We start from the raw sequence: 16,020 nt of genomic DNA on the forward strand, positions 1-16,020 counted from the left end.
TTGCACCAGTAGCTGTTGTGAGGGGCTGTAAGCTAGCGGGAGAGTGCGTAAACAAATGGGTAATGGGAAGTGGGGACGGGCTTACTCAACACCAACAGTCCCACCCACAACTCAGAGGCGAATTTCTAATGAACTCCTGCTGCTCTGCAGAAACTATCCCCTAGAAAAACGACACAGGGTTTTTTTTTTGCCTAAAAATTGCATAATTATAATTTTGAAAAAAGCTACTGAAAACACTTATAATTGGTCAAAAAATGATCAGAGTGGGACTTTTAATGATTTGGTCAACGTGTTGTTGATATTGAGGACAGTCGTGCATTAAGTTGCATCACAGACCCGGTGAGAGACAGACAGGGAGGTTCATTGACACTGAAGTGCCGTCTCCTCCTCTCGCCTCCACTCACAACCAGCCTCTTATTGACAATGGCACCAGGAGTACGAGGGTCCAGATGTTTGTCTCCTGCTCCCACCAGCTGTGCCAGCCTCCGATACACAGCCTCACTGACTCTCAAGCAGGGACATAAGACATGCAGAGTCCACACACACAAACGCGCACAAACATGGCAGAGAGTCACCTACTGTAGGGTTTTATTCAAAAACAACAACAAATATTTGGTATTTTTAAGCATAAATCCACTATTTCGATCAAATGAAATAAAACACTTGTGGGCTCATAAACGCACACACGGTATCCACTTTCTCCAGCCACATGCTGTATAGACCCCTACGGTTGTTTGTGGGTGACGGGGTCCTAATAATTCGGTGAATAATACACATTTGTTTGGATGACTGCACCATCAGCGCACCCTTTGTGATTTCCAACATTGTTAGAATCGGTCAGCACAGAACCTCCAGCCCTTCATCCTGACAGTTTTTCCCTTTATTTTTGCCCATTGACTTGCAGCTTTGTCATTCAGACACAGAGGTGCCATTGTCCACATGTTGGTGATGATATCTGACAGTAGGGCATAGACAGAGGACCACTGTGGGATCAGTAATTAAACAGCATTTGTCTGACTAGTTCTTTCTGGGATGCTTCTGTTGCAGACAAAAAAAAAAGCAGCAGTGTGACGATAAGCAAAGTTTGAAAAAAGGCTTCCCCCTCTTTTTTTTTGAGACATGGTTGCTTCCAACTGGAAGAGACAGGAGAGAAATAACACTCTTATTTCTGCTACATTGTAATCCAAGATTCACCCTGTCAGGCAATAAGTTTGATTATCGTCCTTATTTGAAATCCTCACACCCCATCACACCACCCCCATGTTCTTCCCTCTCCATCCTCTCCTCCTCTTCCTTCTCCACACCCCTCCCCCACCATCCACAACCATATCAACATCCCAATCACTCGACATGATTATTGGGAAACCTGAGAAATCTGCTGCTTTGTTTTCCTACCGTATCACTGGAGATCAGAGTTTTCCTTGAAACTGCAGCATCTGTGGATCATTATAGGAGCTGAACTCTCGTCTGTTGACATTTCACGTCTCCTGTGTTACATACCAAAATATCATTGTAATTATTACATATGTTATATCAATAATGGTTAAAAAATTGAACCCCTATAGGAGTGACACAAAATAGAAAGAAAAAAAAAGAATAATCCAATGTCTTTTTTCTTTCAAAAGTAGTGAAAAGAATTAAGCAAACGTGGATAAAAGACAGACTCCAAAATAAGACAACTTTTAAAGTCACCAACAAGAAGAAGGAGTAAATATTCTCTATATCAGGTGCTCAAAGTTTTGGGACGATTTAGGAACCCAACATTGGACTCAACCATTAACTTTGTTTCCATTGACTATGAAATTGTGGAAATTAGATATGCAACAGTAAATGGGCCTAGTAGAAAGACTACAGAATCGAAAAACCTCAAATTTATTTAAAAAAAAAAGGTTTTTGTGCTTGGAAGAGGTGTTTTTTAATTAAAATGGACATATTTGGAAAACTGCAACGGAAACACTTTATGTCAAATTAAATGAGTGACCAACAACGAGATGGCAAAACGCCTCTTGGTTGGAACTGGCCTCCTTGGGCACTGCACAGCAGGGGCCAAAAGAGGTCCCACAGCGTCCCACAGCTCATCAAACGTTGAGCGTGTCATGCAGAATTGTTGGATCCACAGCTCCTCCACCAACCGCGATTTCCCAAAATCACTTCATCCGTAGCTGCTCCCACGTGTGAGGAGCTCGCCGCTCCATAGCCTTAATAAGACGAAGACGCCTCCTTTGATAGATGATGATGAGTTCTTGCGCTGCGGCAGAAATTTAAATGAATCAGCTGTAAATCATTGTTCACATTCGTCGCCATACTTTTGAATGACCTATAGCGTGAGTTGGTTTGTGTTTATTTACATTTAGGATTTAATGGAAATCTAGAATTTTTCTACAATTTTAATAGAGTTTTGCGCATATGTGCATTGAAAATGCATCTTATGTCAGCCACTTTCATAATACAGTGGCACAAATTCTTCTTCGCTCATTGACTCCGCCTGGATATTTCTCCAGCTACCCTGAAACAAGCTTCTGTCACGGTCACACCCAATTTTTGAACATTGTCCACTGTACAGCACAGCAAATGTTAACTTTTTCAGATTTACTTCTCACTTGTACATTTTTTCATAATTTTAATGATTTGTAGCAAAGCGACATTTTATGTTGAACTCTTTGAGCATTGCGTTAACTTCTTTGCAGACCAGGGACGAGACTTTGGCCGCCCCTTGAATGTGTATGTTGTATGTATGTATGTATGAAGTGTATGATCGTCCACTTAGCTTGAAAAATGCCTTTTCTCCCCACCAAAGGAACTGGCTCAAACTCCGTTTTCAATGCCACAGTCCCACAGGTCCCTTCTTCTCTTTTGAATGACGTCATCATTATGTTGGTTTTATACTAGTTTCGTGGGCATCTCTCCAAAGGATTTGGGGTTTAAAATTGTGGTTCATGTTAGCATAGAAATTTTTGAATCTAGAGTTTAATCCAATGTGAATAATACCTTTACCTCTTGATGTCTGAATTTATTCCCAGCAGTGGAGGAAAAACATTTATTTTACCTACGTTTTTGCTTTCATGTGTTGGTAAATTAAGGTAAATTTGAAGCAAAACTGGTTTGATTTATGTTTATATCCATAGGTGTCAAATTTGATAAAAGTCATGGCTACACACCAGTAAAAGTTCAGGCAAAGTGACAAATTATTCCAAGAAATGCAACAAGAAAACTAATTTGAATGTGAAGAACTCTTGTATTGAATGCTGCAACTGTGACGTTAAGTGCCCTGTTTGGATCCAACCACAACGGAAACCCCTTTTATGTGAAAACGTTTTCACATTTTTAATGTGAATCATCTCTTTGTGTTTCAAATCTCTCTAAAAAAAAAAAAAAAAACATACGTACATAGAGCTTCTCAGAAGCCCAAAGTGCTTTGCAGTCCCATTCACCCATGCACACACACTTGCACACACTAGTGGCAGCTCCGCCCCTTAATTCTGGCACCAACCTATAACCGCCAGGAGAAATGTGGGGTTCAGTGTCTTGCCCAGGACACTTTGACACATTGGCGGGCACGGCCGGAACCAAACCTATGCAGATCAAAGGTCGACCGCTCTATCTCTGCACCATGGCCGCCCCCTACACAATAGCTGATGGAATACTTGGTTTTTTTTTCTTTAACCCCATTTTGCTTCCTGTTTATTGAGACTTTTGTCTTTGATTGGCACTTTTGACCCCTTTAACTTGAGTCGAACCATGGATTTCTTTTTTTTATATGACCCATTTTCAACCTGGTTCAATCAAAAGGTTTCTCGTGCTGTTCTCATTTGTTATTCTTTGGAAGTTTAAAGTTTCAGGAACATTTCTCAACAACGTTGTCTCCTAGAAAAAAAAATTAAAAAAAGTTTGACACATTTAAAAAAAGCTTCATCTTTTCACCTGAATGAAATCTGTTGGAACTACAGGTGATAGACGAAACGGCAACAACACAAAGGGAGATGATAAGATATTTTCTGAGGATCTTTTGGGGAAAAAATGTCATTGAATGTTAGCATTGCTGTGCTAAATAACAAGACAGCATATGTGAAACAAAAACATCATTTGATAAAGCCTCCATAACCTCAGTCTTCTGAGCGACAGTTCTTGCCATCCTTCAGCTCTGCGGTGTGCCACTTTAAATCAGCAGTTTGAGGGGAGGTTGTGTCCTGTTTTTGCAGAAGGCATTAGTACACCACTCACAGCCTCATGCAGCCTTGGGTTAAACACAAATTATATGATTTCTGTCATCCAATCAAATCAGATTGACCCCTGGACCTGTTAGATGAGTCAAAAGCATAATGAAATATGACATGGCACAAAAGCTTTGATTCTAATCTGTTCTGACACGTGATCAGATGAAGATGACCTCCTGACCCTGACTGACAAGTGAGACGAGTGCTGGGAACAGGATACACCAGGGAGAAGGAAAAGAAACATGAAAGAAAAGTGTCTCTGTGCAATTAGAAAGGCTGGTTTTAGTCAATGGAGAGTTAGTTCATCATCAAGTAGGAGTTTAGGGTGAACGGGAGCATTTGCATCTTTGGGTATTTTGGTCATACTTTTCATTCACTCCATATTTTCTTTCCTGTTGCACTTCATTGCCTGGAAGGACAGCATCCAAGTTCCCAATACGGTTGTTTAGCATCCTCGTCGTTGCATTTCCAAACACTTTAACAGTGATGGATAAATAATTCAGATGGGGCTTTTTAAGGAAGAGATGTGATGAATGACCGGGTTGGGATGGATCGTGAATCCTGAAGTGTTTTTGTCTGGACAGAGCAGGATGGTGTTCGGCCGGCCCAGAGAAGAAGAGGAAAAATGGAGGTGTAGGTTAGCTGTAACGAGATCCTCTGCCCCCCCACGCCCTCAAGCTGCAAGAGAAAAGGCTCTGTGGCGTGTTGATACCCCCCTGACATGATATCGTAGCAGAAGAACAGCTATGGCTTTAATTAAGCCCAAGACGAGCGAGACAGGAGATGGATAGATGAAAACACCAGATGAAAAAGAGAAGAATAACAAAAAACAGCTGGCAAAAAGCTCCTAATGTTTACATTAGTCAACTGAAAGTAAGCTCTTTTTTTCTGCTAAATGAGAACTGTGTCACATTGAAACAAGAGTTGTTATGTCCTCTGGTAAACAGGATCCTCCGTAATCTTGATCGAGGAGATCAGAATGAATGAAAACAGCCAATGCTTTTAAAAATCCAAAGATTAACCCACAGTTTTCAAGCCAGACCACATGAAAAGTTGAGATAACAGGGCCTGAGTCTGTGTTTAGTGCTTTGAGGGGGTGATGGGAAGGTGTTGGAAAATCGAGTCTTTGGAGTGATGGAAGTACTGCTGGTATGTGAAGGATTTTAAACATAAATCAACACTGACAAAGCTCTCCAATGGGCAGATAAGTGCACATTAATGTTAAGACAGATATGTCATCATCTGTCTTCGAGCTGCCTGTTCTGCCCGCTCCTGGAAAGAAATATGGACTTGGGAGAACTCCAAACTCTTCATCTGTGCAGAACCAAAGAAAATCAGCCTGATATTACGGCTGTTTCACTCCTCTTCATGTGTCACTTTATAAAATGTTCACTGTGTTTTTCTCCACTCATAGAAACTGTTTTGCTATAGGGTTGAAAAAGAACTGAGTTCCTAAATGAGGGATTTAAGAAATCTTCAGGTCCTCAGAGGATCAAGAATTAAATTATTGGATGTATAAAATGCAGATGCTAATAAAAAAAAATTCCACACAATTAATGGACCATCAGCGTTTGTGAGAATCAAAGCAGATGGGGCTGAAAATGGGAAATGATTATTTAAAGCACAAAAAATTTTAACCCGTCTTTCTGAGAGTGCATACTCATTTTAGTCACCTCAAAACTATGCAGAAAAAACTGCAAAAGGCATCAACGTCTGGAAGCAGCAGCTACATTCAAACTATCGTGAAGCCATTGGAAAAAAGACGGCATGTTGTTTCTTTACAATAAACACGGCCAGGGCAGCTTTTTCTGTTCAGTGCTGCATGTGAACAGGACTTCTGAAACACTATCCGCCTCCCAGATGACCTCAAAGTGATGCTTACCCATAATGCAAAGCATCATGTTTGGTCACAATCAATTACAAGAAATTAATGCAAATTCCAAACGCCGAATCTCTTAGGTGTGACGGTGAATGGGGTTATCATCAGGGATTGTCTTTCAAGGGCAGTGCCGGGCCTGGACACAAACCACAAATACATCTTATATGCTTTGATTGGCAATTATAATTGTAATCAATTCCTTGGTGATGCGATAAATGTAAATAACAACAAATCAGCTGAAAGGAACACTGTACTTTTCGTACTAAAAGCCTTATCTTTTTCAAAATATGACAGTGCAGTTTACAATCCAAAGTGCAATATATAGGGATTCATTCTGCCGCATACAAGGTGGGGCGTTTTTGTGAATATGCTAACGCGAGTGTGGCGGGTTTTGGACTGTGTTTTTTGTTGCAGTCACACCGGCTGCGTCGACTCATGTTCAAGCAGCCACTTTCAATTAAAAGTCTATGCAAATGCGCATAGACCAAAGTTTTCTAGCTTCCGCATCCGGAACGCTCATGATCACGCGTCACTGCTCAAGTTTTTAAAATCTTGTTGCGGGCTTACTTACAAATTGGGCATTCACTAACGCGGAACGCGGCACTATGACCAATTGGGGACTTGGGTTTGATAGTGACTTGTATTTATTTATTTTTTAATGAACTATTTATATATTATATTATATTTATATATTTATATATTATTTGTTAAGGTAATAGATTCAACCCCTGAGACATGGAGAATCCAAATGTAAACCCCACAATTTATAATTGATCCTGAAGCATTCAGTTTCCCGCTGTTTTAATTACAATTGGACATAGAGTATTCGAAGTACCTCCTGCATTTCAGAATAAAAGTCGATCTAGGTCCCTTTCAAAAATAATGCATGAGAAGTTTACCAGGACAAACAGGACCACAGTACGTTCTTGAAGGTGCCACACGCAACGCAGCTGCACAAACAAGGTTAGAGGTTAGCGTATTCACAGTAATGTCAGTCTGTTTTTTTTTTTTGTTTTTTTTTAATGTTGCAAAAAAAGGTTGAAAGACAGGTATAATGTATACGCTATCATGGCTAACACTTCTAATGTGGCTAACATGTAGCTGTGACAGACTGTGATCCTTTACGTGTTCATAGGGTTGGGAGTTAGCATAGTCGTCCTATTGTTTGTTTTGCCGTTTTTAAGGTGGCTAAGTTGTGCGCAAATTACTAGGTTCTTAGTAACGTTTGTTTTAGCGGTATCAGTCTGGTTTTTACGTGCTGCAAACAAGGTTGGGATTTAAAGTGATTGTAAACATGCTAACAAGTTACCGTGAACGCAGTTAATAAAGTACGACTGACACACTTGTCATTGACTCTTTTGTCTCATAGTTCGGTGAGCCTTATGGCATAAATTCAAAAACAGACGACAAAATGCGGTAACAGAAAAAGAACAAACCAATCAATGAGATCTTCCTTCTTATGTGCACAAAAAGATTTGATAAAAAAGCTAAATGTTATTTGACAGAAAAACATTTCTAACATTGATGTCTGGCTTAATATGTAGTCGGCGGTATCCCAACTCTTGATTTCCACAGACACCACAACAATAATGTAATAAGAAGAAGAATATACAGATAATGAGCCATTAGTCGCAGTCAATATCATCACTTCAGACAGCCTTGAGTACTCAGGCAGTGTTACAGACGGAAGGAGAGATCTGTGCCAAATAAAAGACAAGCTGGAAAGCTCCCCAATCAATGTTATTTTCTCTCTCAGTCCCAGACCAACTGTCTATTCATCTGCTTCTCTCAAATGAAAGGTGTACTGCTATGTAACACTTAGAGATGATAAATCTGTCTCTTAATTAAAATGTTGCAGATTGTGTTTCACGCTCTGCAACATGAAACCGTGTGTTCGCCTTAGTGTGCCTGAAATATGAAGCAAAAATGGGCATGGTAAAGAGAAAAAACACATTAAGAAAAAAATAAAAACCCTAACACGACCTAATTGATCCAGCAAATCCCAGCTTTTTTGGCTTGGTGTTGGGCATGGGGAGGTAGCTTTCAAAAAGGAGAGGGGAGTATACATTACTTTTGGGGTGCACATCTGTATTTGCAATTTCACTCTGCACAGAGGCATATGAATAATTTATCTCGCCACAATCCAACTGGGAACGTCCTTGATATTTACATTTTATCATCAAGGACACTGGATGAACCTTCACAGCAATCTAACATATGACACTTCTTCAGTCCTCGTCCCCCCCCTCCCCCTTCCACGACCAAATGCAGCCAAGCAGGAAAAATGTCTCATGTCACTTCGATGTTCTTTGATACACCGTGAAAAACCAGCTGATGGATGAACACGCCTCTTAGTGATTAGGCATCCCTAGATTACCCGGCGATCTCCGGCACGCCGAGGTGGCTCAAAGGGACGACAACTCACTTGGCACAATGGCACCAGTGTTTACAGCAGACAATTTCGTTTCCTTCCAACAATTATGAGGGGAATTGAATCTCAGGAAATGTTCGTTTTCTCGTCCATTAGACCTCACAATAACACCATCCCCACAGGTTTAGGAAAACATCTGTCTTCAAAGGACAATGCAGAGAATTAATATCAACTTGCTTCAGGGTTATTTTAGGACAGAGGAAGACAAAATGAGGGAGCCAGATCAGTTTTAATCTTACTTTTTCTTTTTCTTTTGGGCATACCTTCCATGCTGGTTGTCTGGCTCGATTTTTTTTTATGACCATGAAATATATAATTGAGATTTTCCCATTTAAATTGGTTCCTCACTCTGTAGAATTTTTCTGGATGCATTTAAATTCTGCTTGAAGGTGGAAACCAAACGAGAGTCTGTTTCAGAGTGATATAAATGGAAACAAAAGCCTAGCCAAGCACAAAGTATTTGAGGCACTTCAAAATGAACAAACATCAACGTTAGACAGTAAATGAGCTTTTGTTAATTATTTCTGAAGTTTATTAAAGTTTGTTTGCATTAAGATGGGATTTTAATTTCCAAGGAGAACGCATTCTTTTGTCAGACGGGATTTTCTTTTTATAGTTAAAAAAAAAACAAAAAAAAACGTGTTTGCCTTTTTTTGGCAAAACAGAATTGAGCGATAGAAGGAAAAGAATACATACTCCTGAATCCTTTCTCCTCTCCTCCATCTCCTCATGCCCCTTATTTTCTAAAAGTATCTGTTTGAGAGATAAATGACCACTCTGCTGCCGAGGATGACAGCCTACACAAAGACGATATTGAATTGATTTCAGAAATGTTGCAGAACTGACTGTTTGATGTATACTGCTAGACATGAATCATAAAAATTCTATTAAAAAACCCTTGAATGGCTGACACCAAAATATTATTTGTGATGATTAATTTGACTCAGTCATTACAATGCGAGTCAAGTTGAATCGTCTCAAAAAAAAATTGCTTTTCATTCCCAGTTGAATTTCCCTGCTATTTCTCCTTTCTTCTGGCTCCACAACTCTAATCTGATTGGACTTGTGGTGTTAGTGCCAATTTACACAGAACATGTAAATATCCTATTATTCCCAGCTCTGTAAAGTGGACTTTTTGTGATTGATAGATATAGAATAAAATCAGTTTTTGTTGTCACTAGGGCTGCATAATATGAGGAAAAACTCGCGATTTGCAATATCAGTGATCAATAATGCGATGACGACATAACTTTCGATACATGCACAAATAGCAAAACAACCAAAAAGCATAATTTCCATTTCACTGCAGCATTTTAATTTAAATAAGCGTCAACAGCTTAATTTATACTCCAGATGACCCTCATCTACGTAGGAGGTGAGCATCTAACATAAAAGGGCTCCGCCTGATTGGTCAAATGCATAAAGGGATTGATTTGATTGGTAAAATGCTTCAAGCTGCCAGAAGATGGTTTTACCACATTTAAGTTAAGTATTTAAACATTTTGCGATATGCATATGGCACAGCTTGACATCATGATAACGATAAATTTGTGATTTATTGAGCAGGCCTAATTGTCACGGTCCACATGTACGATGGGATTAAATACTGAAAGATATGAACGGCAGAACTGAGAGCTTTTTTATATAAAATATGATGGTAAAAAAAATAAAAAGATTAAAATATTTACAATTGTTGCGTTAAAACTGCAATATATTTAATTTGACATTTTATTTTCAAGTTGTAATTTTTTTGGCAAATTTCAAAATAATGTGCAGAATTATAACTGCAAGTCATGCAGTTAGGAAAATATATCAATTCAATTAAAGACAAAGTAGAAATGGGGCCAAAACATATTTATTAAAAACCAAAAAACAAAAAAAAGACAATTTAGAAATGTTTGCAGTTTTTTACATTTCTAACTACAACATTTGGATTATCGTCGTCATCTGTCTTTGGCTGCCTGGTTCCGATCTGTCCTTTTTTTTCACAAACCACCTTCAAAAATAATTTACCAATGAGACTCAAACTTGAAAAAAAGCCCAAACTAACACCAACCCGCCACCATGCAAAGTGTTTGTTAAATAATGCTACTGTCCCTTATAGGTCCTTAAATTAAATCTCTTTTTCCCTCTTTTCTTTGTCAATGGATAGTCCCCCTACAGATTACCATTGCATTGACTGTTCCACATGACATTGAGGTTTCTCCCACTTCCAGGTGATCAGTTTGTGCTCGAGATTAGATTTAGATTTCTTTAAAATCATACTATGGATAGTTTTGACTTTTTTTGGTTTCAATATGTTTGGAAAATGACGGAAATCAAATGTTCACATCAACTAGGTGGACTTTCATTTGTAACACATTACAGCAGCGAATGAATGACCCTAATTCCCTCTTCTTTCATCTTGTTAAATAGGATTTTTGTCATTGCTTTTCATGTTTTGTCTGTTACTTTTACTCAGAGCTACACGGGTCAGACGGGTGGCGGTGGAGGAGGCGGTGCCTCCAGTGGAAGTGGAGCCGGGGATGAAGACTATGAGATACCACCCATCACTCCCCCCAACCACCCCGAACCTCCTCTTCTGCACCTGATGGAGCACGACTCCGCAGGCTACCTCTGCCATTCGCTGCAGCACAACGGGCTCATAAACCCTTATTCCTACCCAGAGCTGCCCACACTCATGATGTCCAACATGCTGGCGCAGGACAACCACCTTGTCTCCAGCCAAATGCCCTCGGTGAGTGGAACTGTCTGGGCCGGTGCATCACATGAGCGCTTCAAACCATAGCATGAAACAAGAAGATTTGGAGGATTTCTGCAGAAACGACTTAGGCCCCGTAGAAAGAAGGCACAAATTCTGACTCTATTGGAAGATTTTCTTCAAATGGGAAAAAAAAAAAAATCTGCCAATGGGGCAAGACAAATGTAAGAAAAAAACTTTAGTCACTAAGACGACATGTTTTGTTTTAAACTAATGCTATGTTCACACTGAACGGGATTTGCACGTCAAATTGCCTGTCCAAAAATGTTTCCATGAGTTGACGCCCCAGACGCATGTGGGGGCGGAGCTACTGCCAAACGTTTGTAGCCCGATTGCTACATGGAGCGGCCTCTGTGTTTATCTCATTCAAATGCATGGCAGACACGGATGATGTAGAGAGATCAGCTTTGTTTCTTGTAAAAAGCTCTACAAAAACATTCACGTCTACATGTCTGGGTGAATGAAATCCTTCAGTCTGTCCCGGTACGGTGGGCTTCACTCCCGCTGCAGGAGCATCTACTTCTGTGCCTCTGTGACCCAGTTTGATCACCTTCGACCAAACAGTAGCTGGGAGAGGCTCCGGCAACCACACACCCCCACAAGGGAAGCAGTGGGTTGAGAAAATGGATGGTAGTTCAAGACATGAGCCTTCGTATCCATCAGCCATGTTGAATTTATATTCTACCCACTGATTGAGCCACTGAAAAAAACCCAAAGCTGAGTCCCTGATTGGTTGACGCAATGTGTCAACTTCGCCAAAGTCTAAATGTTTGAACTCTGGATGCGTTGCAACACTCAAAACACATTATTTTGCTATTAAAAACACCTTCTCAATTTTACTTAATAAAAGACCATTACTCTAGAAACAGGGGCCCTTTTAGTTTCTAAAGATTCAACGTTTGTAGTCCAACCTTTTAAGCAAAAATTTAGATTAGAAGCTGGGCTGGGGGGAGGAGTCAATTATTATTTTGTAGCAGCTCCAAAAAAAAAGGTAATCAGCAACAAATCTGCTCTAACATTAAGCATCAGTCGACATGTCAGGTCTCCAAACATGAATATGTGCTGATTAGGGTTTCAAATCTGAACAGAAACCATTTTTTTTTACACATTAGCATCTTAATAGCAGGTCAAAAGCAGATTGTACAGGCTGTCTCTGATATATCCAAAAATAAACAGATAAACATGGAGTACAGAGATTTTTCTTTAATTAGAATAATTATTTTTTTTTCATATAACTGTCACTCTCAGGTCCTCTGAGATCTAAACACGTGTCTCTATGTTTTGTGTGACTGCAGCTCCAAGACTGCAATGACAGAACACAAATGGTAAACAAAGTAAACATAAACAACATTCCTTTGTTTTTAGGGGTTTGATGGTCAGGAACCTCAAACTGCCATAAATGACTAGATATCAGAAACAGCTCCAGAAATAGTCTGAAGGCTACACTTTTAGGGTAACGCTGTAATGTTTTGTTTTGTTTTCGTTGAGCTTTATTGTTTTTTATTAATAAATAATACTGTTTATGCATGCTAAAATATGGAGTATGTTATTTACATTATTCGCTTTACATTAAAAGAAATAGTGATGCATGTTAAGGTCAAGCACAGTCAAACCTGCATCACAAACAGAAGAGGTAAGGGGAAACAACAGTCAATGCTTGTGTTGCTGGAATCAGTCCGGATAAGGATCTGAAATCTAAACACGCCTTGCATTATATAGAATGGAACAATATTCCCCTGATGTATTGGATTCATGTGTCATTTATCTTCATATTCATTTCACAGTTTGGTCATGACCTTTACTGTGGAGACAGTGCTTGATTGGCCAGCCTTTCTCTCCACAGCCAGTGTGTTTGTTTCTGCTTCAGAGAGTCACACTCTGCTTTTAATAGATTGAATTCAGCTGGCTGTGTGATAAAAATGCATGAGGTTCGAGGTGTTCAGCTTCCACGCACTGAACATGGATTTAAAACATGCAAGCGGCAGTAAACTGCTGTTGCTGTTTCCATGAACCCTGTTCTTTGGTGAGGGCTTTTTTATTTATTTATTTTTGGGAAAAACGCAAAGGAAGGTTTCTTTTCTAAGAGGCTGTGCGATGAGCTTCATCAAGATGAGGCTTTTTAGAAATATATTTCAAAATCCACTCAGATGAAAATCTTGTTTTTGTTGATTTTGACATGTTCTTGTAGCATTTTTCTCTTAAAGGAGGAAATATGTAAAGAAAGTTGGGCTTAAAATTGCATTTATGAATGCTTCTTTATCCAAATTGGTGTGAATCATGAGGAGATGAAAAAATGCAGTTGGAAAAAGCTTGTAGTTGTTATGTAAAATCTACATTCGGGGGGTGTCACAAGCTCCATGCTCCACTCCATTCCCATGCATCTACTTGTAGAAAAATAGATCCAGTAATGTCTTTGTTTTCCTCGTTTGAGCTGGAATCTGGTCCAAAACTGTACGGCTGGATAGCTCCATTATTGCTCGCCATTTTTGTTGCACCGTAAGCTAGCAGGAGAGAGTATAAACAAAGGGATCATGGGAAATGAAGGGAGGGTCACTACTGCCCACAACTTCCAATTAACTTCTGCCGCTCTGCAGAAACTATTACCTACTAACGACAGCTTTTTTTTTTTACATTTTGGCTAAAAAAACCAGCATAATCCGAATTAAAAACCACTGATCAGAGTGTGACTTTAAAGTTGTAGCCACCTTTTTCCATTTTTTTCCCGTCATCTGCGATCAATATTATTTTTCAAGTTAACTTTTTCTTCGTTTTTCAAACTCCTTACTCTCATTCCAATTGCTCTTATAAAGCAAACGCTCTAAATCAAATAATTTCCTCGACAAAACGACCAAACCATAGCTGAGGTTCAATTTCTGCTGAGAACTGAGTGTCTATTAAATGGGTGCCTCACCTTGACACAGTCTGTTGAGCAGAGTAATTAAGCAAACTCTGCAGTTCAAACATGAGATGGTATCATTATGAATTCCTCACTTGACATGGGTGGATAAATAGTAGGAGTTGGTTCTAATTTAAGGCTCTCTTAAAAGGCGACTCTGCACAAGGCTGCACGTGTTAACATTCTTGCGTATGTGCGTGTCCAAGTGTGTATATGTATTTCTCTGTCTTCACTATAAACAATATCTCCGCTGTTGAAATGGATCCACTACATCTGGAGGTCAGGCCTTATATTCAATCTTGAGCACAGTGAGAAAAAAAAAATCCATTAGGGTTCATCTTTCCTGCATCAGCCATTCTATTGTGGTGCTGCAGTGAGATCTGTTTTCATCAGGCAGATTCAATACGTGAGCTGGGCAATGAAAAGAGTGCGATAGAGTGGTGTGGGAGGGAGGGGGGCAACAGGGAGAGAGAGAAAAATTGTAAAGAGAAAAAAGGTAACTCTTTTTCAAACTCATCACATGCCTCCATTTTTCTTTACTTGCTCCTGCTTTTTCACAATTCCACATTTTAGAAATTATTAAGTCCAGTGAAAGGAGGCCATTCTTCTTCCACAAACGCCTTAAACGCGTCCCCCCGTCGGATTCAACCACGAGGACATTTGCAAGTAATCCAATGCAGGTGCAACACTATAAACATAAAATAAATAGGTCGGTTATATAACGGAGAGGATTCAGACTTGAGCGGCGCTACGGCAAAGGTTGATCATAGTCAGGCAGCTGTTAAACAAAATGGATGAGGCGTGTTTGTTGTGCCGAGTTTAGATACACATCTGTGAGTGGATTCGGAACGGCTAAACTGGTAGGATCACGTGATCCGGCAGGGTCGCGGCTCATGTTGTTATGCTTCCTCCCTCTTTGTTACAACTGTACAAAAACATTTTGTTAAAGATGTAAAAGCTTTCAAAAATGCATATCGTGCAAACATTGTTACAGGTCAAGGCACTGTCAGGGAAACAGGAAATATCAGTTTCAATCCAAAGGCTGCCTTTATTTTATTATTGAGAAGATAAAGTTGACTTAAAGACACAAATCAGCAGAAAAAAAAGGTTAAATGTGAAAACACAACAATAACACTGTACAATAATTCACAGTGTAACAGATGACTTTTGCACATTTTTGCACACTTTTTCACATTGTTACCTGTTTGTAAATAGTCTTTAATAGTCTTTAGTCTCTTATCTTTACTTGCTACGGTAACAAACAAATTTCCCACGTGTGGGATCATTAAAGTACCTTTGATTTTGATTCTGATTTTGAAAATCAGCTGAAATGATCATTAAGAGAGGTACTTGTTATCTACAATTTGTATTTATCTTTTAACTAGGTTTGATAATAAAGTTAGCATAAATACTATATTTCTCACACTATGGGTAGCACCGTCAATTAATGATCTGTATTTGAACTAGTGTTTTCTATAGGCCGCACTGGACTAAATGGCGCGTTCAGTGAGACAAAAGAGTCTGAAATAAGTCTGTCAGTCAGTCAGACTTCAACTGCGTTCACAGTAACTTCAGACCTCGTTTGTCACACTACATGTTAGCCGCATTGGGATGTTCGCAATACCTGTAGCTCACAAATTTGTTTAGGACACATGAAAAACATACTAATATTGGTTAAATAGACCTACTGTGACTACGCTGACTCTCAAACTTGTCAATAACATGCAACAAAGTCTGACATGTTTGTCGTGTTAGCGTATTCACAATACTTTATACCATTGTCCGGGTGAATTCTCGATTCTGATTGGCTCCTGGGTGTGCATTAAAAAGCGATAATGC

General features: G+C 39.4%; 1 protein-coding gene across 5 annotated transcripts in view; it reads left to right on the top strand.

Annotated features, from left to right (window-relative positions):
* The window catches only part of tox2 (TOX high mobility group box family member 2), a 109,593-nt gene that overhangs the window by 63,814 nt on the left and 29,759 nt on the right, over nt 1-16,020 (top strand). For all 5 annotated transcript variants that reach the window (XM_011474912.4, XM_011474914.4, XM_020703201.3 and 2 more), the window contains one exon: nt 10,986-11,261. In XM_011474912.4, coding sequence (XP_011473214.1) covers nt 10,986-11,261 — 276 coding nt within the window. The remainder of the gene's footprint in view (nt 1-10,985; nt 11,262-16,020) is intronic.

This window comes from Oryzias latipes, chromosome 5 (genome assembly GCF_053564925.1).
Source record: "Oryzias latipes strain Hd-rR chromosome 5, Olatipes_Hd-rR_3.1".
In the NCBI taxonomy this organism is placed as follows: Eukaryota; Metazoa; Chordata; class Actinopteri; order Beloniformes; family Adrianichthyidae; genus Oryzias; species Oryzias latipes.